This window comes from Anguilla rostrata, chromosome 9, assembly GCF_018555375.3.
Source record: "Anguilla rostrata isolate EN2019 chromosome 9, ASM1855537v3, whole genome shotgun sequence".
Classification (NCBI taxonomy): domain Eukaryota; kingdom Metazoa; phylum Chordata; class Actinopteri; order Anguilliformes; family Anguillidae; genus Anguilla; species Anguilla rostrata.
In genome coordinates, this window is record NC_057941.1 from 36,307,829 (window position 1) to 36,331,095 (window position 23,267).

General features: G+C 38.8%; 1 protein-coding gene across 3 annotated transcripts in view; it reads right to left on the reverse strand.

Moving 5' to 3' along the window:
- tmem132e (transmembrane protein 132E) overlaps positions 1 to 23,267 on the reverse strand; it is a 101,956-nt gene that overhangs the window by 33,538 nt on the left and 45,151 nt on the right. For all 3 annotated transcript variants that reach the window (XR_010332511.1, XM_064352012.1, XM_064352013.1), the window contains 3 exons: positions 19,985 to 20,177; positions 13,541 to 13,684; positions 573 to 778 (listed from right to left, as the gene is read on the reverse strand). Coding sequence is in view for 2 of the 3 variants with exons in the window: in XM_064352012.1 (XP_064208082.1) it covers positions 573 to 778; positions 13,541 to 13,684; positions 19,985 to 20,177 (543 nt within the window). In the remaining variant the exon portion in view is untranslated. The remainder of the gene's footprint in view (positions 1 to 572; positions 779 to 13,540; positions 13,685 to 19,984; positions 20,178 to 23,267) is intronic.

The following is a 23,267-nucleotide window of genomic DNA, read 5'->3' on the forward strand; positions in this document are numbered from 1 at the left end:
AACGCCACTTGCGGCTTTAATCTATCTTGGATTTGTAGAAATCTGTAGCATGTCATGTACTTAGATATTTGAAGAAATTACAGTTTAGGCCTAATGTATCACTGTCAAAATGACATTACATTTCATTTTGAAATGGCTGTGATGGAATTAGTTAAATTAATAAGCGTGGACTTTTTTCATTTATGAGTCTGGCATGTTATTATAAGAAGAAATGTATAAGTGTGCATTTACTTTAAAATTAGTAAATGAATGCAAGCCAAGCAACTGCTAAACTCGAACAAGCAATGAATGAAAACAAGCAATTTAAGGAAAAAAGGCAAAAAAGGAAAAAAAAACATTATGCACATACATGCCACGGTGGGGTATGCATACAGACATTTGGACAGGCAAGTATGCGGCAGTCAAGCAAAATTAAATCAATTCCAATTCTGCAGAGCTGCATATAAACATCTTATCTTCATTCAAGGGATGTCATTCAGAACCTGAAGTCTTCTTACCCTCCACTCTCAGCACCAGTAAGTGGAAAAGTTGCAGAGAGGTATTACGAGGAATTCAGCTGTTTTGCTTCTCACCTGCGATCTGGCAGGATGGGGACCCTCCACCCCTTGATGAAACTGAGCCTGCTGTCGGAGAGCTCGACCTGCAGAGGTAGCTTGGGCACCCACACAGTCAGCTCCAGGGGCGCGCTCAGATGCTCGTAGCTGAAGATCACTCTGGCGTTCATGGAGCCTCGTGTCTCCTTTCCATTCACAAACACATAGTCACAGTTCATGGACACCTATAGCAAATGGGAGGGAGGGTGGGGGGAGAAACACAATTTCTGTTGTTAACAGCACCGAGCAAACAGTACATCCAAATAGAAAAGCTGGTTGAGTAGCAGTTCCTCTTAAACCCATTATTTTGCACGATTTTGTGCTCTGTTTTTTCCAAACGTATACATATGCACACACATACTTTCATACATACAGTTGAAGTCGAAAGTTTACATACACCTTAGCCAAATCCATTTAAACATTTAAAGTTTTTCACAATTCCTGACATTTAATCCGAGTAAACATTCCCTGTTTTAGGCTTTATTTTAAGAATGTGAAATGTCAGAATAATAGTAGAGAGAATGGTTTATTTCATTTTTATTTCTTTCATCACATTCCCAGTGGGTCAGAAGTTTACATGCACTCTGTTAGTATTTGATAGCATTGCCTTTAAATTGTTTAACTTGGGTCGAATGTTTCGGGTAGCCTTCCACAAGCTTTTCACAATAAGTTTCTGGAATTTTGGCCCATTCCTCCTGACAGAACTGGTGTAACTGAGTTAGGTTTGTAGGCCTCCTTGCTCACACGCTTTTGCAGTTCTGCCCACAAATTTTGGATTGAATTGAGGTCAGGAGTTTGTGATGGCCACTCTAATACCTTGACTTTGTTGTCCTTAAGTCATTTTGCCACAAATTTGGAAGTATGCTGTGGGTCATTGTCCATTTGGAAGAGCCATTTCCAAGTTTTAACTTCCTGGCTGATGTCTTGAGATGTTGCTTCAATATACCCACATAATTTTCCTTCCGCATGATGCCATCTATTTTATGAAGTGCACCAGTCCCTCCTGCAGCAAAGCACCCCCACAACATGATGCTGCCACCCCCGTGCTTCACGGTTGAGATGGTGTTCTTCGGCTTAGAAGCCTCACCCTTTTTTCTCCAAACATAATGATGGTCATTATGGCCAAACAGTTCAATTTTTATTTCATCAGACCAGAGGACATTTCTCCAAAAAGTAAGATCTTTGTCCCCATGTGCAGTTGCAAACTGTAGTCTGGCTTTCTTATGGCGGTTTTGGAGTAGTGGCTTCTTCCTTGCTGAGCAGCCTTTCAAGTCATGTCCATATAGGACTCGTTTTACTGTGGATATAGATACTTTTGTACCTGCTCCCTCCAGCATCTTCACAAGGTCCTTTGCTGTTGTTCTGGGATTGATTTGCACTTTTCACACCAAAGCAAGTTCATCTCTAGGAGACAGAACGCGTCTCGTCCTAGGTGGTACAACAGCTGCATGGTCCCATGGTGTTTATACTTGCGTACTATTGTTTGTACAGAGGAACGTGGTACCTTTAGGCATTTGGAAATTGCTCCCGAGGATGAACCAGACTTGTGGAGGTCCACAATTTTCTTTCTGAGGTTGATTTATTTTGATTTTCTCATGATGTCAAGCAAACAGGCACTGAGTTTGAAGGTAGGCCTTAAAATACATCCACAGGTACACCTCCAATTGACTCAAATAATGTCAATTAGCCTATCAGAAGTTTCTAAAGCAATGACATCATTTTCTGGAATTTTCCAAGCTGTTTAAAGGCACAGTCAACTTAGTGTATATAAACTTCTGACCCACTGGAATTGTGATATAGTGAATTAAAAGTGAAATAATCTGTCTGTAAACAATTGTTGGAAAAATTACTTGTGGTATGCACAAAGTAGATGTCCTAACTGACTTGCCAACACTATAGTTTGCAAACATGACATCTGTGGAGTGATTAAAAATGAGTTTTAATGACTTAAACCTTAATGACCTTAAGTGACCTTAATGACCTTAAAACAAGTGTATGTAAACTTCCGACTTCAACTGTACATGCTTGCATACATACATACATACATACATACATGCGTACACACTAGGCATGGTCACGAGTACTCCAGGACTCAAGTCCTCAAAATGCTAGGCCTGATATAGCGCTATAGAGTACTCTGAAAAAAATTATTTGAAAATAAATTCACGTGATTTAATGTTTTTATGGGCAATGATGTTAGAAATCCATGTTCTGCAAGCTGTAGCTATTTCAGCAGCAATTGTGACTTGAGTGGTTGAGTTTTAAACATTGTTGGCCTCATGAAGGATACAAACCTGAATAACACTGATGCTTTTTCACTGCAGTCAATGATTCTAAGCAATCTTGAGTCAAAATGAAAATTATGTCAAAATGTGAGTTTTAAAGTCAAGTCAAAATTGTTTATCACATTAAAACTGCACATAAGAATGTTTTAGTCAATATGTTCATTTTAAGTTTAATTAATATTTTAATGACTATATATATATATATATATATATATATATGGAAATTTTCAGTTGCGCTGTCTATTGCTATGTTTTTCCATTATTCTTGCCTACTATAATAGCCTATACAACAAATACATCCCTTAACACGATGCGATATATATCATGTATAATATATGCCTAATAATGCCTTAAAAAGTAATAGTGTTTTAAAGAACATTAATTTATTAAATTAATAATCTCATGTGTGAAACAACTGAAATAACAAGCGCAACTACAGCCGCGTGTAATGAAAAAAAATCAATGAGCAGTTGTCACGACAGGAACAAATACGGGTAAAATACATTGATAGATTGGTGCAGATTTCATCACTTTGATCCATCACAGAAAGAAAGCATATTTTTTTGCCTTCAACAGAACCTGAAACACATTATGTTGAAATTGCATAAGGCCCACTAAAATAATAAAACAGGGTTGGGCTACCATGTTTGGTACAACATGGTACACATTGCGAGGTTTGAGTCTTTGATGACGCATATAGTTACTGACACATCACTGTAACGGGAGGAGAGCTGGGCAACAACTGACAGGGGCTGTCAAACATTTTGTTACAATAACATCCCTAATACGAACATACATAAATTGGGATGGCAGGTATGCCATCCCGCCAAGTTACGCCTTGGCGGGGGCATGCCCCCATACCTATACAGCACCGAGAGTTTGGCACTTTTCAGGGTTCCCCACAGAAATAACCACAACAGCCACAGACACTCAGCCCTTAAAAACATTAAATTCTGTACATTCTGACCCCATTTCAACAGACAGAATTCGTAAACAACTTCACATGTCCACACAATAAAGCCCCAAACTAAGGGGATTTTGCGTTTTCTCCTTCTTCTTCTTCTCTTTCTTCTTCTTCTTCTTCTCATTCTTATTTTTCCTGCCGCCTATCCCACTAACAACATGTCTCCCCATTGGACATTTCACTAACACCAGCCAAATCTGCCCTACACGACCCAATCAAAAACGCGCATACACACGCAAAATACCCATACATTTTTATTCTGAAACATTTCCCGTTCAAACAGCTAGTCCGCCTGTGGCCTAGTGGGTAAGGTTACAGTCTTGGGAACATGGGATCGTAGGTTCAAGCCCAGCTTAGAACACGTTTCTTTAACCTGCTTCAACCCTCACTAATAATTGTCTAGTAGCCTACTTATCAATTATTGCTTTTGCACCATATTTACCCGCCGTTCACCGTTCAGTTATTAACCGGCTACAATATTGCTAAGCCACATGGATTCAACGGGAGCTCTTCTGTGCTTACTGGCCTGTGTTCTTTAAAACCACCGGCAGGTTTGCTAATGATATTTCACGCATTGCATAGCTATGGCATTAGCTAACGAAGTCACGGCAAATGTATTCCTTTCATTAAAAAGTTACACCAGTTCACCACTGTGCCATTTCTATTAACTATATTTCTTCACTTGGCTACCGTAATAAACTTTCATATCAGCAAACGCCACGTTTCTATTTCTACATTCATGTTACCTCGCTCTGTTCTCTATCTAGCCACATACGCTACGAACAATTACTACTTATGTACATTCTGCAACTCCGCAATTTGAACAGCTAATCCATCCGTGGCCTAGTGGGTAAGGTTACAGGCTTGGGAACACTGGGTCGCATGTTCAAGCCCAGCTTGAAACACGTTTCTTTAACCTGCTTCGATCCTCACTAATAATTGTCTACTACTTCTTAATTATTGCTTTTGCACCATTTCTACCCGCCGTTGACCGTTCAGTTATTAACCGGCTACAATATTGCTAAGATATATGCATTATGACTTATCGTCTGTACGTTCAGTTATTGACCGGCTACAATATTGCTAAGCCATATGGATTCAACGGAAGCTCTTCTGTGCTTACTGGCTTGTGTTCTTCTTTAAAACCACCGGCAGGTTCGCTAATGATATTTCACGCATTGCATAGCTATGGCATTAGCTAACGAAGTCACACACTGGTAAACCTCACTCACTCACGGCCACCCATATGCATTTCATGACGCAAATGTATTCCTTTTATTTAAAAGTTACACCAGTTCACCACTGTGCCATTTCTACTAACTATATTTCTTCACTTGGCTACCGTACAAAACCTTAATATCAGCAAACGCCACGTTTCTACATTCCTGTTACCTCGCCCTGTTCTCTATCTACCCACATACGCTACAAACAATTAGTACTTATGTACATTCCGCAACTCCGCAGGTTGAACAGCTAATCCGTCTGTGGCCTAGTGGGTAAGGTTACAGGCTTGGGAACACTGGGTCGCATGTTAAAGCCCAGCTTGGAACCCGTTTCTTTAACTTGCTTCGACCCTCACTAATAATTTTCTACTACTTCTTAATTATTGCTTTCGCACCATATCTACCCGCCGTTCACCGTTCAGTTATTAACCGGCTACAATATTGCTAAGATATATGCATTATGACTTACCGTCTGTACGTTCAGTTATTGACCGGCTACAATATTGCTAAGCCATATGGATTCAACGGAAGCTCTTCTGTGCTTACTGGCTTGTGTTCTTCTTTAAAACTACCGGCAGGTTCGCTAATGATATTTCACGCATTGCATAGCTATGGCATTAGCTAACGAAGTCACAGACTGGTAAACCTCACTCACTCACGGCCACCCATATGCATTTCATGACGCAAATGTATTCCTTTTATTTAAAAGTTACACCGGTTCACCACTGTGCCATTTCTACTAACTATATTTCTTCACTTGGCTACCGTACAAAACCTTAATATCAGCAAACGCCACGTTTCTACATTCATGTTACCTCGCCCTGTTCTCTATCTAGCCACATAGGCTACACACAATTACTACGTATGTACGTTCTGCAACTCCGCATTAAAACATTACATTTAAAATCATGATTCACTCATAAGTATAACTACTAGCACTGAACATGAGAAAAACACATTCGTGCAATAGATTACATTACAGGTAAATAATGTGTGCAGTGTTATTTGACCCTCCACTTCAACAACCAATGTTCAATACCGACTGTTATGTAAACCATTTGATAAGGAATATAAGCTCGCTCATGGTCACTCCATTTACTTCGCACTATACTCCGTGATCATGTCAACCTTCACCTACATGCCCATTCTGCTAAAAACATATTGTTTCAACTACGGAATTTCGTAATTTCATTTTAATTTCTCTCACACTGTTGTTATTCTCTCATATGCAAAGCTTGCTCGGACATATGCGTCTGCTCCTATTCTCCACTATCATGTTTTCCGGTTCTAGTTTAGCAAAACGGCGAAGAGGATTCCTACCTGCAGATTAGCCTATCAAAATGCCTTATAAACCTTACAAACACTAAAAGTGCATCTCCACGAAATAACAGACAATGGAGCAGGACAGAAGGATAAACCTTACAAACACTAATAGTGCATCTCCACGAAATAACAGACAACGGAGCAGGACAGAAGGCTACACAAGTTGCGACCTAGGGAGTTATAATTCTACGGGCGTGTTGATTATTTTGTCAGTCAAGGCTCGTTGGATGGACGTCAAATCCGTGAGTACATACCATATTCCATCTGCGTTTCTGATGCGTTTACGCTTACGCCATTGCATCCTTTCTCACAGCCACTGTTTTACATATATAGCAAACCGAAACTGCTGAACGGTACACGCTCATCAGACTGTACAGATTCACACAACGATAGCCATAATCCACAACCGTTTCTTGCAGGGTCGCATTTCTCACTCTCATAATAAAACGCTTTGCAAAAAGAACTGATATCTCATAAAAACACGTTTTCAACGTACAAAAATGCCAAGTTACTAAAAAGTATTGATATCAAAATGACGCCAAGTTACGATACTACAAACAATATAGGCTATCTTGCCTCACCGAAATGACATAAGATGTATCTCAAAGCAATGCTACCCAATATTTCCTCAGTTCTTTCAAGTCACTTGGCCCTGTGTTTTCTAATCTTACCATTTCACAATGTCATCCAAACTTTCTGTCAGATCAAAGAGACAAATATTTCGAATTGCCTCATGGAACACATTGAACATTGTACATTGAAATTAATGTATAAATTAATTAATGTACAGAACTGCTGCTGAGCAACGACAGGAAGCACATTTCTCCAGAAAACATGTTTATACTTGCTTCTGAACTGAATTTGAGTACATGTGCAAGTTATTGTATATTTGCTACGTACAATAAATACTGCATGTAAAACACATATTGTACATACATACATAGAGAACTTCTTTATCCGCATGGGGACATTTCCCTGGCAGCATCTTACATTCACATTCACGAACACACTTGTACCAAGAAACATACTATCATTCACGCAACAGAAAGCCTGGGCAGCGAAATACATAGGCCTACATACCAATACAAATTGGACATACACACACCTATTCAATCAATCTTGACTGTGAGAGAGCCATCCACACATATATTTGGCCTGTTCATGTAGTGCATGCTTATACACAGGGCCAAGTGACTTGAAAGAACTGAGGAAATATTGGGTAGCATTGCTTTGAGATACATCTTATGTCATTTCGGTGAGGCAAGATAGCCTATATTGTTTGTAGTATCGTAACTTGGCGTCATTTTGATATCAATACTTTTTAGTAACTTGGCATTTTTGTACGTTGAAAACGTGTTTTTTATGAGATACATACATACATACACACACACACACATACAGATTCTGTCAGATTTGAGAAAACCCTCACAAAGCTAGCGAACGAGAAGCGTCAAATATATATCATCAGCTGGACCTAGGGCTGTATATATCCTAGGTCCATATCTTCCTTGATACCATACAATTATGTCCACACTTTGCATACTGAATTGGAGTAAACAGTGCAACAAGATGTACACAAACACGACTATAAAAGACTATATATTTCTAAGGGAGGAAAATACACAGAAAGGGGGTGAGGTTTTCACCCAGCAGGAACAGTACAGTGCATGTGGTAAGGGTCAGGGAAAAAAATGGTATAGGGTGGGGAGTGGGCACTGCTGGAAAAAAACTTGACTCAAAGGTATTTTCTACAATAGCTTCATTTATGTACAGTTTGAGAAACCCAGACCATAGAAGCACCCTTGATTGCATCTCAGCTGCGGGGGAACCCCCACTGTCGGGCAAGCTCCTCTTTGTTCCTTTAACAAGTAACCACATGCAGGTGCTCTTGATAGTTTCCTATTTGCAGGTGAGAGAGGGCTGGGACTCTCAAAGGTGCTTCTGCTGAAGAGAGATTAATGTTATCCATGGTGCTGGAAGACGAAGTGAAAATACACAGAGGAATGACTCCATCCTGTACAGTCATGAAAAAGTAATTATTTTACAGTAATGCCATGCACAAATATGACACTGGTGGCTGCATATACAGAATACAGTATCCTGTCGCTTTTCAGGACATTGTGAAATTTGCAATGTGTGGCCTTCAGCTGTACTAAACAGAATAGCACTTCAAACACCAACACAATTACATTATGGAGACTTGGTATGGTAATCATTCAACATGTAATTTGTGTAAGATCTTTCTTCCCCCTCCCCTCATGCACTGTATGGACAATTTACTGTAATATTTCAGGTGTTCATCATTTTAAAAAAAAAACAAAAAAACAAAAAACAACAACAACAACAGAACAATCACACAACAAACTAGCCAAGTTGCTTACTCCATACACAACCACCATTTTATTTTTCACTTAATTTTAAAATGATTTTTTTTTTTTTTTTTGATGAGTATCATCAAGGCATAACTTCTACTAACCCCAAAGACCTTTTAGTGTGTGCTCTGATCAAGTACTGCTTTTCTACATTATAAATGTCTATCTAAGTAAACAACATAAAGGTCAAAATACTCAAAAGATACTCAATACTCAAAAGAACTATGTAATTATAATATGCACATTCCAAACTGGTTAAAGCACTGTCCTGCAGCGGTATGTTATGGTGATTTATTTTTATGGCAGCATACATAAGGTCTATTGATACCATATCAAACCCAATCGCAATGCAGCTTTACACTGTTCATGCACTGTCCCAGTGCATGGAATTCCTTGATGGGAAAAACAAAAAAAGCACAAATTGAACAGCGTATGAGATCAGTGCCATTGTCAAAATGTACTGTGAGCAACAGCACCGAGAGTCTAAAAATTAACAAGAAAACACTGTTTAAATACAGTGACATTTGTTGAACCAAATGGGAATCTGATATCTCTGACAGCAAGTCAAACATTCCATGAATTACTAATACTCTAGCAAGCACAATGTTGACAGTTGACGGGGCTCCATTTCTAGTGCTAACAAATACTGAAGTCAGCATTGCACATTCAGACTGTTCAAGCCAAGTGGAATTAAATTTGCATGGGTGAAAATCAGAATTTGTGACAAAGCTTATATTATATGATGAAAACATATGCTAGGAGCTCTTAGATGAGGATTTGATTAATGGGAGAGAATGCTTAATCTAGCAGAGAAACAAAAATTTTTCAAAAGTCACCTGGTGAGGAAAATCTCATAAATCCCCAGCCCTTTAATGGTGAATTATGCACTGCGATAGATAGTAAGGTTCGTGGAGGATAATATTGGTGATTTATCAGGGGGTCTAAGGCAGCTGACACAGTAATCAGAGAAGCTAATCTCCTGCAAATGGAGGTCAGGATCTGGAGCCAGACCACTGAAGGGAATTCATCACGAAGTGGGATATCTATGTAATAAAATACTCGGTCCTCCTAGACGCTCCGCGCCGTTATCGATACTTTCAGGAGAAATTGATCAGCGATGTTTCTCAGTTTTAATGCATCCCAAAACGATCTGCCTCGAAAATTTGCCCATACCCTTTTGTGCAGGCACTCAAGGCAAGAGCGCATTTCCAACCGGCGACCTGTAACCATCTATTCCAGGTGAAACCATCGATCACTCAAATGCGATTTATTATTATTGCATTATTTATGCACTTACGTTTCAGGGTGCTTACACCACTTACTGCCCACATACCATCCATTTGCAGTTGAATATTTACCAAAAACAACATTAAATACAGACACATCTACTGGAGCAAACCAGAGAGTCCTGTTTACCCAATAAAGTACATTTACTTACCTCATAAGAAAAATAAGTATAATTTCCAAACAAGGTTTAAAAAGATATATCAATTTCCAGACAAATTATGATGTCAATTCTCTGGCCATTTTTCTGATAGGTCTGAATGATTAACAGCTTACAGATAATAAAATGCGGGTGGCTAATTGTGAGTCGAAAGCTGTAAACAACTATGGGTGTCAATGCTTCGAAGGGGGCAATGGAAGAGCTCTGAAAGGCAGAAAGAGATCTGCCACAATGTCTTTAGCCTGCAGATTGCCTGGGTGGGGTCAGAGGAAAAGGACAGGAAGACATTATGAGCATCTAAACACATTTCACACCTGCAAGTGCGGTCCACAGATAAAGGCAACCAAGTCCAACAAACACACAAAAAAATGTTTACACTATTTTCAGCTTCTGCCAATTAGCGCTGCGCTGGAATGTTTTCAGTTGTTGTCAACACGTGCGCAATCAGATGGAAGGCCAGCTGGTTTATTCAGATTTTTGATCACTTTAGTGACTTCATCACTTAAGTACTGCTTGCCTTGCAAACAGCTGTAACATCTGTGCAAAGATCTATTCAAGCAGAAACATTAAAAATTTCTGCACATGTGCTAAATCAGCAATAACCTTATATGCCTTGTTTAAAAAATAATGAAGATCAGAATACAGAGCATTTGTGCAATTCTTTTTCAAAAAGTAAAACACAAAAGAGTGCAGCAAGAGATCTACTCAGGAACCAGGTTCTCAGGTCCCCTTCCATTCATTTGAAGGCAGATTGTAAATAACAGGTACATTAGTTGTTTTCAGGTACATTTTCCCAGGTAAATGTGAGATTAAAAGGACAGTAAAAGGAGTGTACTGCACTGATCTCTAAAGTGGAACTTCCTACTCTGGAAAGCATTCTCACGTGGCTGGTATGATTAACATTGTCTTGGGTGGAAGGATCAGCTTGAGAGTCATGCTTCCTGCACACTAGCAAAGTCCCAAGGGGCCCTTCACTGTGCCGTCCCGTACTGTCACCGCTCCCCAGCACCTGTCCCCATCCCCTCTGCCCCATTCCCCATGTCTGACTGGGACCCAGATGTGTTGTTTAATGACCGTGATTTCATACTAACACTGACAAACACACCGACCCTCTGGAGTCAGATGGGACTGGGTCATCTGGCAGCTGAAAAACATGCGCCAATCCTATTTGCTGCAAATCAAAAATATATAATTCTGATAATACATGGGGAAAAGAAATAACATGATGAACTGCCAGACATTTTCCAAGCTGGTAATAAATAAAATACGTAGCGTGCACCTATTTTATTCCGAGTTTAATCCTCTTAGTACTGATTAAGATCACTTCAAAGAACTTAATATCAAAAATAACATGAATGTCACTGTCACACACCAGGTGATATCTCTGGGAGGGACAGAATAGCTGAACAGAGAAAGATGCAGTAATTCCGTTTTCACTAACGTCTTATTGTTGGAGCGAGAGAGAGAGAGAGAAAGAGAGAGAGAGCTTCTTCATTTAGCAAACAAACAAATGAACAAATGAAAATCTTTTCCTTTCACCCTCATGGAATCTGGGTTAAATATAACAAACTAAAACCATAACATAAACCAAAACAGCACAACAGCTCTTCAGCCAGGTTTCTTGCACGTCATTTGTTTCTCTCGGACTTGCTCTCTGTCAGCGTGTGGATTCCTGGCCTCAGCCCCCACCATGGCTAATCACCTGGGCTGATTAGCCAACCCAACCCAAGTGTGTGTGCCACTCAACCTGCAGGTATGGCTCGAGACTGCTCCAAATCTTCCTGTTGGACTGAGCCCCGCCGCAGTCATTTAAATTCATCCTCATTGTGCTTTCATAAATCACATTAATACATATGGCGAAGCACTGATGAGTAGGAGTCTTGAATTATCAGAAACATATTTGTTTCTAAATATCTGTATATATAGTCTCTACATGAAATGCATAATGTTGACTTCCAAAGACTGAGCAAGCAAGTAGCATGTCTTTCTGCTATGTTAATATAACTGTGTATGAATGCAGCATGGACAGTGGGCCATATATTGAAACCAGCATCTTTGTCTTTCTCATGCACATCTCTTTGGTATTCTGGAGTGCTTTATTGAAGTGTCAGAGCTGTGCACATTTCTGCTGGAAGGGCTCATCTTGCATTAGCTTCTAAAGTTCAATAGCTGATGCAGTCAAGCAAAACCCTCTCAATAACAGTAAGGGCCTCTGTTATTGAGAGGGAGAGATAGTTATAATCCTAAACCAGACTGCAGCAGGATTAAAGATGAATGCTACACTTTTACTCAGTTATTTATACACATGTATGCATGCACGCACACACACGTGCACGACTGCATGCAGATACATACACAAACACACGCAAACACACACACACACACACACACACGCACACACACATGGCTATATATCTGTGCATCAAGCAAATTATTTTCTTTTCCAGTTATTTCTCCATAGCATGCTTGCCATGCTATTTTGCATTGAAATTGTACCAAAATGACCTTGCCAAAGCGACAAAGTTCAATTTCCACATCAGCACGTGAAAAATTGTTCCTTGATATCTGTTTCACTCCAAGGCACAATAGAGGAACTATTCTGTCAGCTGTTGTCAAGCCACTATCAAACTCTCCTTAAAAGAGATCAGCAGAAAAGTGACAGCGGTCCGTAGAATCACATTTCTGCACAGGAAATGGATGAAGATTTATCCTGGTGCAGTGCAGGTTTGTTAGCCAACCTGTATTTGCAAGTTGATCATGGACTTATTTTCAAAGTCTTAGCACATTTTCCAAGGGACTCCAGGTATTTATGATATTTTCAATATTTTCCTATTTAAGGCATAATGAAAACAGTATGGCGAACAAGTGCAAGTGTTTTGAGGAAATACCAATGTGCATTTTAAGCCCAATTTAAATGCAATTCCTGGAGCAATACCTGTGTTCTGAGGGTCTAAATAATATTAATTCTGAATACTAGGGCACTTTGATTTTCAAGCTTACATTTAATCAGCATTGTTGGTGCGCACAGATGTAAGTAAATTGTAATATCAGATGATGGACTTCTGTCTGATCGCAAAATGACATACAGCTCTGGAAAGCTGTGCCTCCTCACCTACTGTACCAGTTAAGCTATAAAAGCACATCCTAAAAGGTTATTATAGTGTTTTGCAGGGAATTTATTTTAACATATACAGGAGCATGGACATTCATTGATTTTTATAGTTGAAAGGATATGAAGTAAAGAGCAGGGAAGACACATACTGCGGTTTAGAATATAACAGCTTGATACAACCACAACATATGTTGAAAAGGCTCTTGCATAATCCAATACTGTACCTTGACAATGTCTTCGTTGGAGGACTTGCACTCAACAAAGGAGGAGACATCAGTGACAACCCCGCTTATCTCTATGGAGACAACCTTCACTGGGATGGCAACTGTTCGGCCAGTCAGAACAGCCGTGTTGATGATTTCAGTATCCTGAAGGTCATATGAAAACAAAATGTATAAAGATGGCTTCATACAATGTATTGGGTTCTTCCCTGAATGTTTTCATCATATATATCACTCATTGGTATAATACAAAAGCATGTTATTATGTTCTACATGTTGATTTCATTGATTTTAATATTTACTTATTTTTCTTATGGGGAAGAATAATTTATATTTGACATAATAAAGTTTTGATTTCCAATGGCTCTTGTGCAAAGGTTAACTGAAGCCTCAATCAAAACTAGCCGTTTTTTTCATCACAAAAAAAAAACATAACATCTGGTCCCAATCTAAACAACTGAAAATCTATCAAACCTTGAGCTGAGTACTGATTGAAAATACAAAACAAGAAACAAACATGATCAAGTATGTCATATTAGAGTATTATGAATATGCATTCCTATGAGAAATTATTTTTGACTAATGTTCCTCTTATGTTGGTAATTTTGGTAAATTGCCATTTGTCACCCATACAGTAAATAACTTCCTAAGCTTTAATGAAACTCTAATGGCTGTTTAAACTGAAAGTGACTTTAGTTATATCACTAATGAGCAGTGTTGATTGCTTAGATCTGCAAATCTGCTCTTTTCTACAAGCAATTTAGCAATATAGTAGTTTTACATTTAGCACTTAGTAGTTGACGGAGGGCTTAACAACATTTTTGACAGAAAACAATTAAATGCCGAAGATACCTAAAAATCTGATAGATTGTCTGTAAATAACAACCTGAACCACAGTACTGTAATGAGAAGAACAAGGGCCAAGGCCAAGAGGCAGATTTACACGCTTAATTATGACTCCACAAAGACGGATTAATCCAATTAGGGGACCCATAGAATGCTCATTTGGAGAGCTGTGTTATATCAATTTAACATTTTTGGTTGCAACTAAAACCCAAGGATATCGAGTAATTTTTAATTGTGGATTTTAATTTTTAATTGTGGTCTTGGTGTCTCCATCTCCACAGTAACATACTTTATCTAGACTTAGGGAGAGACCGGGGGTGAAAATGTGGCCAAAGCTGTGTGAGGGTTGTAGGATGATTGCACTTCTGGAAAGCGTTTTCCATGGTGAGTTTGAATGCCACCATTGCCAGCTCATTGAGCATCAAGGATCTCAGTCTTGCCAGCTCGCTGGACTTCACAGTTCACAATTGGTAAAGTTCCAGGAATTAAGTAGTATGTCCTTTAAAGAACTGGTGTGTATGCCACAACTGGGAATGAGGGAGACTCCAAAGCAGGCAGGGGAAGAGAGTTGACATTAGGGAGCAAGCACGGAAAACGGAATGCATGCAGAAGTTGTGGTGTCCAACCAATTCCAGTCCTTGCAGGACCTGGATTGGACCTGGGTCTTGATCCTGAGAGTGGGAGGACTGATGAGTCACAGGGCATGCAGATGGCCACATCCTCAAGGAAGAGGGTGTCTGTGATAGTGGGTGCTCATTTATTAGAGGGGTTGACAGCATAGTCTGCTCGCACAACAAGGAGTCTCGTACAGTGTGTGGCCTGCCGAGTGGCCAGGTAGGAGACCTCCTGGAGTAGGCGGACAAGCTCCTGGCCAGAGCAGGAAGGGATCCAGTAGCCATGGTTCATATAGGGGCTAATGACAAAGGTAAGGGTAGGTCTGAGGTTCTGCAGGACAACTTTGTGGAGTTAGCAGAAAAGATTATGAACAAAATACTCAATGGTACTGTTTTCTACCAGTACCACACGCAAGCAGAGGGAAGCAAAACTTTATTTGGTGATTTAACAAACCTGGTAAAATCGTTACAGGCTTATGGGGCACTGGGACTCTTTTTGGGACAGGAATGACCTGTACAAGCATGACAGGCTACCCCTGAACTGGATGGGTACTACTGCTCAATTGACCTCTACACCAATATCCCCACATGGAAATTGTGTTTAGCAGTGTTCTGCTGGCTGACTGGGATGTAATGTTGTGTGAATGTGTGCTGGGGACCTTTAGCGAGGCAACACAATGTTTTATTTATTATCCATCACTGTGCTGGGTAGCAACGCCGCACTCAGCCTTTCCCTGACTCCCTGCTCGTTAATAAGCTGCCTCCGAGACATGCTGATGCAGGGTGCTAATTGTGCCCAGACTGTTGCTGCCGGGGGACCTGGCCAGGCCTGACAGACAGGAGTGATGGCCCATGCTGATTTAACTGTGTTCCCCGGCAACTGGCTCCACACACAGTAAATTCCCTTTGAGTTGTCTGGCCTCAACCACTCTTCAAGGGAAAGCTGGCAGCGAATCTGCTTATCACAGCTTTTAAACCCTGGGATTCCCTTTTTTCCTTTCCTTACGCCTTGCTAAGGCTAAACCAGAGGAGAACACATTCTGCATCTTTGGCATGTCAGGTTTTTTGTAGTCTTTCTTTTTATCATAAAGCAGAACATTCAGTGCACTGTGCTGCCTGCTAGTCTCTTACAAATTTAGAGATGCAGAAATAATTGTTTGAGCCTTTTAAATTGTAACAAGCTGCCAGGTCGTAGATGTTAGCCATGGTCAAGTGCTGAGCATTTCATATGTGCTGGGTTATTGCTCGTGATGCAGCATTGTACTCTATATAAATATATTGGTGCTTTTGCATCCACATCTGCAGATTCAGAAATATTGGGAGTTTATCTTCAGTTTGTCCAGGAACATTTTCCCCCACATATTATGCTACTTTGCTCTTGCTTTAACTATAACAATTGCAGTTAGTTTAGCTCCAGTCTGCCTGGCTTCCCTGGCAGACCATTGAAACACACTATGCATATAGAAGAACCAAATTGTCTTTTCTTATTAATCTCCAGGTTATCTCTACCTGGCTGCTACTGGACTGACCAATACCATTTCTTAATATGTGGGTCTACTTTGCATGCAGGGCTAGGAGCTAATCTACGTTTGACAAAAAATAACTGCTCAGCTTATAAAGGCCATACTATGGAGTTTAAGCCTCCCCATTTTGGATATTCTCATTACTAGCAACCTTCTTCAAACTGCCAGACTGCCAAAGTTTATCTCCACAGAGATGATTGGGTATTGAACTAAAGTCTGCTGACCTGCTGATGCTCAATCGCTATGCCCCCAATGTTTGATTTATGCAGCTAATTCTCACAAACTGTGTTTAAATGCCATTTTTAGGAGATAAGAAAAGTGGCCCAGTTAAAAAAAAAATGAATAGATTCTATTGAGGTGAGCCAAACTGAGAGACCTGGAGGTACCTCTGTTAGGATGGCCAATAAATTAATCCAGAGAACAAAAGTGTAAATTTTCAAACCCTGATCGGAGTTTGTTAATCTAGACATGAAGAATTTTTCTTCCTCAGAGGAGTGTGACATTCCCAGTCAGGCTGTTGAAACGTACTCAAGAAAAACTGGCAGCTTGGCACACAGAATAAGTTATGTGATAAAGATAAAGTTGTGACCAGGTCCATATTGTATTGCCCAAGGACTTCAACAAAAAGGAGCCCACTTTCACAGAATCCTTCCATGGTAATAACAAGCTGTTCAAATGTTTGCATATTGCATTAAAAAGAATGGGTTCTCCTGTTAATTCAGTGGCATGTGTGTGGGGGGCATTTCCTTACTGAAGAAGTTAGTAGATCATACGATGAAGCACCTGGGTGATTACCCACACTGCAAACTTTAAGACTGAAGAGTAGGTCCATACCATCCCTATTTGATACGTCAAATAGTAAAATCATGATGACATGACTACCTAGGTGTGAATATCTAAATGCAGCACCTGCAAGCACTTATGCCATAATTACAACAACCAGCATAAATTGGCTTAAGGAGTGAAACACATTCAGAATGCTGGGAAGCAATATCTTCTCTGTGATAGTAAAGCCTATATTGAAGTAAACCAAATATTGCTATGGTCTCCATGTGCCGATCTTCAGAAACATATTCCTTTTAAAGAATAGATCAATCAAATGAAAAGACTATTAAATCTGCGATTTTTTGCATTTTCTAAGACTGCTGGATGAATATGTTGTGCATTAACATTTATACTCTATGTACTCAGGGTTTTTCCTGCATCGAAATGTCTTAGGCAGGCTGCATAATTGTTTTTTCAATCTGCGAAAGCCACCTACAAGAGAAATTGCGCAAAAACCACACTTAAAACAATTATAAATGGTTGGTGCATTTATTGGTATAATTTTTGTCATTAATGATACTGCATTTCAAGTTTTTTTGTTTTGTTTCAAGTTTACATGCAACCTTAGACATGCTAAATGAACCTCAGTAGAGTCAGCGTAATGGCATGAAAGAATGAGACAGTAGACGGAGAGCACACTGCTGATGCCACTCAGTTGTCCGCTACAGACGAGATTTTCAGCAGAAACCGTCAACCTTTGGAAACTTTGGCGATTTTGTGTCTTTATAGGACAATTGTCAGTTTATTTATGAGGCATCTTCCGACTTATAACATGTATGTATGATCATTATGCAATGTAATTGGACATTCATGTTTTCAATTCAGTAAAATAACTGAGATGTGCGATAATGGTTTATGCAAATATGTGACCTCTTTACAATGGAATGAATGGAAAATTGTTAAAGATTTGGCAATTCTATGCAAATACCCAAATTATGCAATTAAGTGGATTCTACTGTATTATCATTAACCTACATGGATTTTGCCTATATTTGCAGATTTAGTGGAGAAATAAAATTCTAAAAAACCTTTTATGTTGTTACAAGGTACAAGTAACAGAAATGCCCAAGGGAATAATTTATCGGGGGATAGAGGGATTACAACCTCCCAATATTACTAAACAGGCCAAATAACCCCCCAGCAATATTGTTTATTTTAGGTCTCGTGGACTTTTCCCATTTTTTGTGATTTTCTTCCATATTTCGGGGTTTCCATGATTTTTTTTTTTTTTTTCAGTTTTAATGGTAACGGTCAACCTTCACGCAGCCTATGGTGGTACTACACATAACAATATCATATTGCCCAATGCTTTAAGAAACAAAGTGCAACAATGTATACAGATTTTGTAATGTGCTGGGATCAAGATTTCTGTCCTTGTAAGTTGTTGCTATCAGCCCCCTTTCAGTTGAAGTCCCCTGTCAACAGTGTCGATACCTAGTGATCCTTCCTCCTTTATGGTAAAATCAGTAACGCTCATAAAAGACTCAAACCATGCAATGTACAATATATTGTACCAAAACAAACTTTTTTTGCTACGCATTTTATTTTTTATAGTCTACTGTACATCTTAATCCATTGTGGTGGTCTCTTGAAGACTTTACAGAACTTTAAATTCTAAATGTATGTAACTACAGGGAAACAACGCATTGAGTTGACGGTGGCAGTAAACTGAATCAGTTAGTTGAGCACCTGGTCAGAACACTGTAGCTGTCCATGACTAAAGTAAAAGGACCAGAATAATGATCCATAGTGATCTAAGTGGATGTTGGTTTTTGTCATAGCCAATCTCTTAATCAATTAAGGTTGTTGAAAATGTGTTCTTCCATAATTATGTGGTAAACTTATTTTACACAATGGAGCTTTAGTTTATTGCCATTTGCTGTCAGTAAACTCCATTCATTTTACACAAATGGTTTCACATTTCCACACCCAGAGCAAATGGAGCCAACTGATCTCATCTGTCAGTTAGTAATTGTATAAATAAAAATTTGAACCTCCTTCAATTGGAATTATTTGTCATATAGTGCATACTTCACATTAAAAAAAAATTAGTTTGATTGATTTAAATTCCTGGGATGTGAATATGGGATATTTATTTTTAAGGGCATACATAGCTATTTCTGGCATAATGTGGCTTTACGAGGGTAATCGTCCTTCAATAGATGGAAAAAAAAAAAAAAACTAAGAACAATTACTGTCTAATTAAGAACAATTAGCAACAAAAACTAGAGAAACACTGTGATACTAATTTATTTCTTGGAGTGCTCATTTTAAACAGAAGGGCTCTAAGCAAGTGGCTGCTGACAGGCAATAACCAGACAAGGTCGCTTAACATGCACACTTAGTACTGTAAATTCCTTTATCCAGGAAACCTTATATGTTTTACTTTTACATTATTCATTGCTGTCATCACAATATGTATTTATGAAGCAGACAATTGTAAGAGATACGGGAGCTACAAAGATCATGTTTTGCATATTATTCATGTATACTGTATTCTCAAAAGTGTAATTCAGGTTAATTACCTTTCTCAAGGGTGCTTCATCAAGGATATGAACCTGCAACCTTCTGGCAACAGTCCAGATATTATACCTCTCGTGACATAAAATGACTCATCACACGAGCGCAAGGTTACCTACCATAGAAAGAGGGATGATGGCTTGTATGTCCTGCTGGACCACAGTAAGCTCTGTCACAACTTTTTCAGAGTCCGGAGGGGGGTTTTGACCATGGTAGTCAATGTTCCAATTGATTCTCCGGGTAACAGACTGGCTGGTGAAGTTCTCCATCTCAAAGTCTAACTGCATGATCTCTATGTTAGTTGTGACATCCCTAGAAAACAAAATAAAATGAACATAAACAGTGACAGGCATGGGAGGGTGATAAATTACATTAATATTTTACAAAACCTGGAAAAATTCCTGCAGCTACATTATGATACAGGCAATTAATTAGGGTCAGCCTGGCATTATACCGGCAAATCCATCAGTACAAACAGCTGTCATGCATTAGGCATTATGTATTGGCAAAATTAGCACATAATATAATTAAAGAACTAATTATGCCCATCTGTTGTAGCAGAATCGATTACAAAGCAATATATTATATCTTTTGTCAACTTCTGTTCTCAATTTTTGTTATCCCTTTAGGAAATATCCATAAGCAGTCTAATCATTATAAGTAGGGAAACCAATGGGTGCCCAAGTGATTCACAAAAATCTAATTTGGAAATGATCCATACATCCAACATGACAAGTGTCCGATCCCCAGATTCAGTAAAACATACCACTGAATGTTGTTGGCAGCATACACTGGCAGTATCCAATCAAAGTATCTTATTTTTGTGGCTCATTTTCTATGAGGGGGAACTCATTTAAAAGAAAAAATTCTGTTATCAGTGTTGATGAAATATGGATATAATCTCAGAGCCAATAAAAATACATACATGATGGAAAAGATGTAATGGCAAATTAAGGTGTCAGGGTTCCCTTCAATATTTAAACTCATTCTTTTTAGCCCTTGCTGCAATTTAAACACGTCTATGGGTTTCATGCAGCATAAAAATAGTGCCCAAATCAGTTCTGTGAAAAAAATGCATATTGTGCAATTTTACAGAGGATTCTGGTATGACTGTAAAAGCCTGTAAAACAGAAGTGTAAACACAGCATAATCGTGTTCATTTTTCAGCCAATAGCATGATAAACATCCAATTATTAGCAATGCTAAAATAAAAACATACCCTGTATTGATTATAATGATAAAATATCTGTGCTTATCACCTTTCATAATCTTAAAGATCTGGGCTAGTGCATCAAATGAGGTGTATGTGAGCAGAACAGGGTATATTTCAGTTTTACCTTAGAGCACCTTAGGTCCACCAGAATAGATTTTCCCCCACCCAAAAAGATTTTTGGTGTATTATTTCTATAAGCAATGGCTATTATTCCCACCCCCGTCAACAGTTTCTAGTAGTGTTGCGAAGTTTAATCAATTGAAATGAATCAGTACATTTGAGTCATGACATCAAAATGAAAAATGAACTGAATCTTTGAGTTTTTGAGTTGTTCTAATTATTTTCGCATACTTGATAATTAATAAAACACTCACTTGCCAACTATAGTATTCCCTTTTTAGTCCTCCCTCTCTAGCTCTAGCTGGAACTATACACTTACAGCTCCTGGTGAAACATAAGTGCTCACAACAATGCAGCATAACAGTTCGGAGAGGCTGTATTTCTTTTTTCCACACCTTATTACTACTAGATCAAGCTTCCTTTTTTAAAAGAAAGTGTGCTCTTTAACCAGCAAGGTTAACTGCTCCAGTCAGTGCTATGACATCTTTCCCACACACAGCCAACTCACCCTTAGTTTAATAACTATCTAAATAGAAGCTACTTCTAAGCACAGTTTACAACTGTAACACATTTTTAGCAGCTGTAACAACACTGATTCTGCAATATCAGTCTTAATCTTTCAGAGTCGCCTAGGACTCCGGGTAAGTGGGTGGCGCAAACTGGTCGCTACAGTATGAAACTTGAATGAAAGGCTATCGGTGGTGATGACTGATGAGGACCCGGCTGTGCATAGTTTAAACAGCTGGTCTTCATAAATGCCAATTTGTGGTAACTTCACTGTAGTTATTTCACTATCTAGTTATCCTATTCTTCAAAAGTATGAAAACAATTGTTTGCGCTATCCCCATGGTAAAAAGCTCAAATACAAAAACGGTGGTCAGTTACTGGTAACAGCCAATGTTCAGACACTGTTTTTTAAATCTCTGTAGTCATCTGACAGCCCAATTGAAGCACAAATTCAAGAGAAATTAGCATTTAGAAGATATGAGGAGAGAGTCAAAGTGGGCTGAACTACAAGAGCACTTCTCTGCACTGAATTCTCTTTAAGATGAACTGAGCAAGAGGGGATGGGCTGTAGTTCGAAAGAAAATGCCAGTGCGAGGCAGGGGCCACCACTTATTTACATTGCAACATATCCCCTCCACTGCCAAGTCATTAAGCTCAGGTCTCAGGTCCGACTGCACATATAGCTATCCAGACAAGGCATGTTGGGGAAGAAAGTGTCCATGTATGAAGGAAGACTTGCAAGGCTCTAAAGCTTACCTTTTCTGAAAGATTAATGAAAAAACACATAAAACATTTTTTAACAATCTGATTTACAGATAATCTACATGTGGAAAAGACAAATGGTCTTGTATAGTGTCTTAAGAGTTTAAGCATTTTGCTGATTGACAGTTCCTATAAATATAAGTGTATTCAAACTAAAAATTATACGTGGATTATGAAAACAGTGGCAAAAAGACATCTGAAATGTGGAACCTCTTTATCGCAGCGGGATGAAAGCCCAATGAATCCATATACAAAACAAAAATCTCATATCACCAAGGATTTCTTCAGAACAATAAGGAAGACATTTTTTTATGAATATTCAGACTAGGGATTGAAATAGTTTATCGTCATGTCCATACATTTATAGACATAACAGTAAGTGCAAGCTTCAGAGCAGCATGATAGAATTAAATAGAATTGTTCTGTAAGGCCAGTTCAATAGCGTATGTTGAAAACTCTAGTATTGATCAAGTCGACACCAAAAATGGTACTTTATTCATAAATAAATTATTTTTCTGCATTGTTCCTACCTCTAATGGCTGTAATTATTTCAATCTGGCTTTGCTATTTTTATTTAACATTTCATCAAACCGTTAAATCTGAGCACACCATATCCATTTTTATGTGTACAATTCTTGATGGTGTGGGACATGTGAACAAATCTTAATAAATAAAAATAAAATTTCTTGGTACTGCATCTGATATGGAATTGAAATTTAGAAAGCAATTTGCAATAACATAATACCACTTCCTTTGGGAGAGGAGATACTAATACTGTTCCAGACAGATTTGTTTTTAAA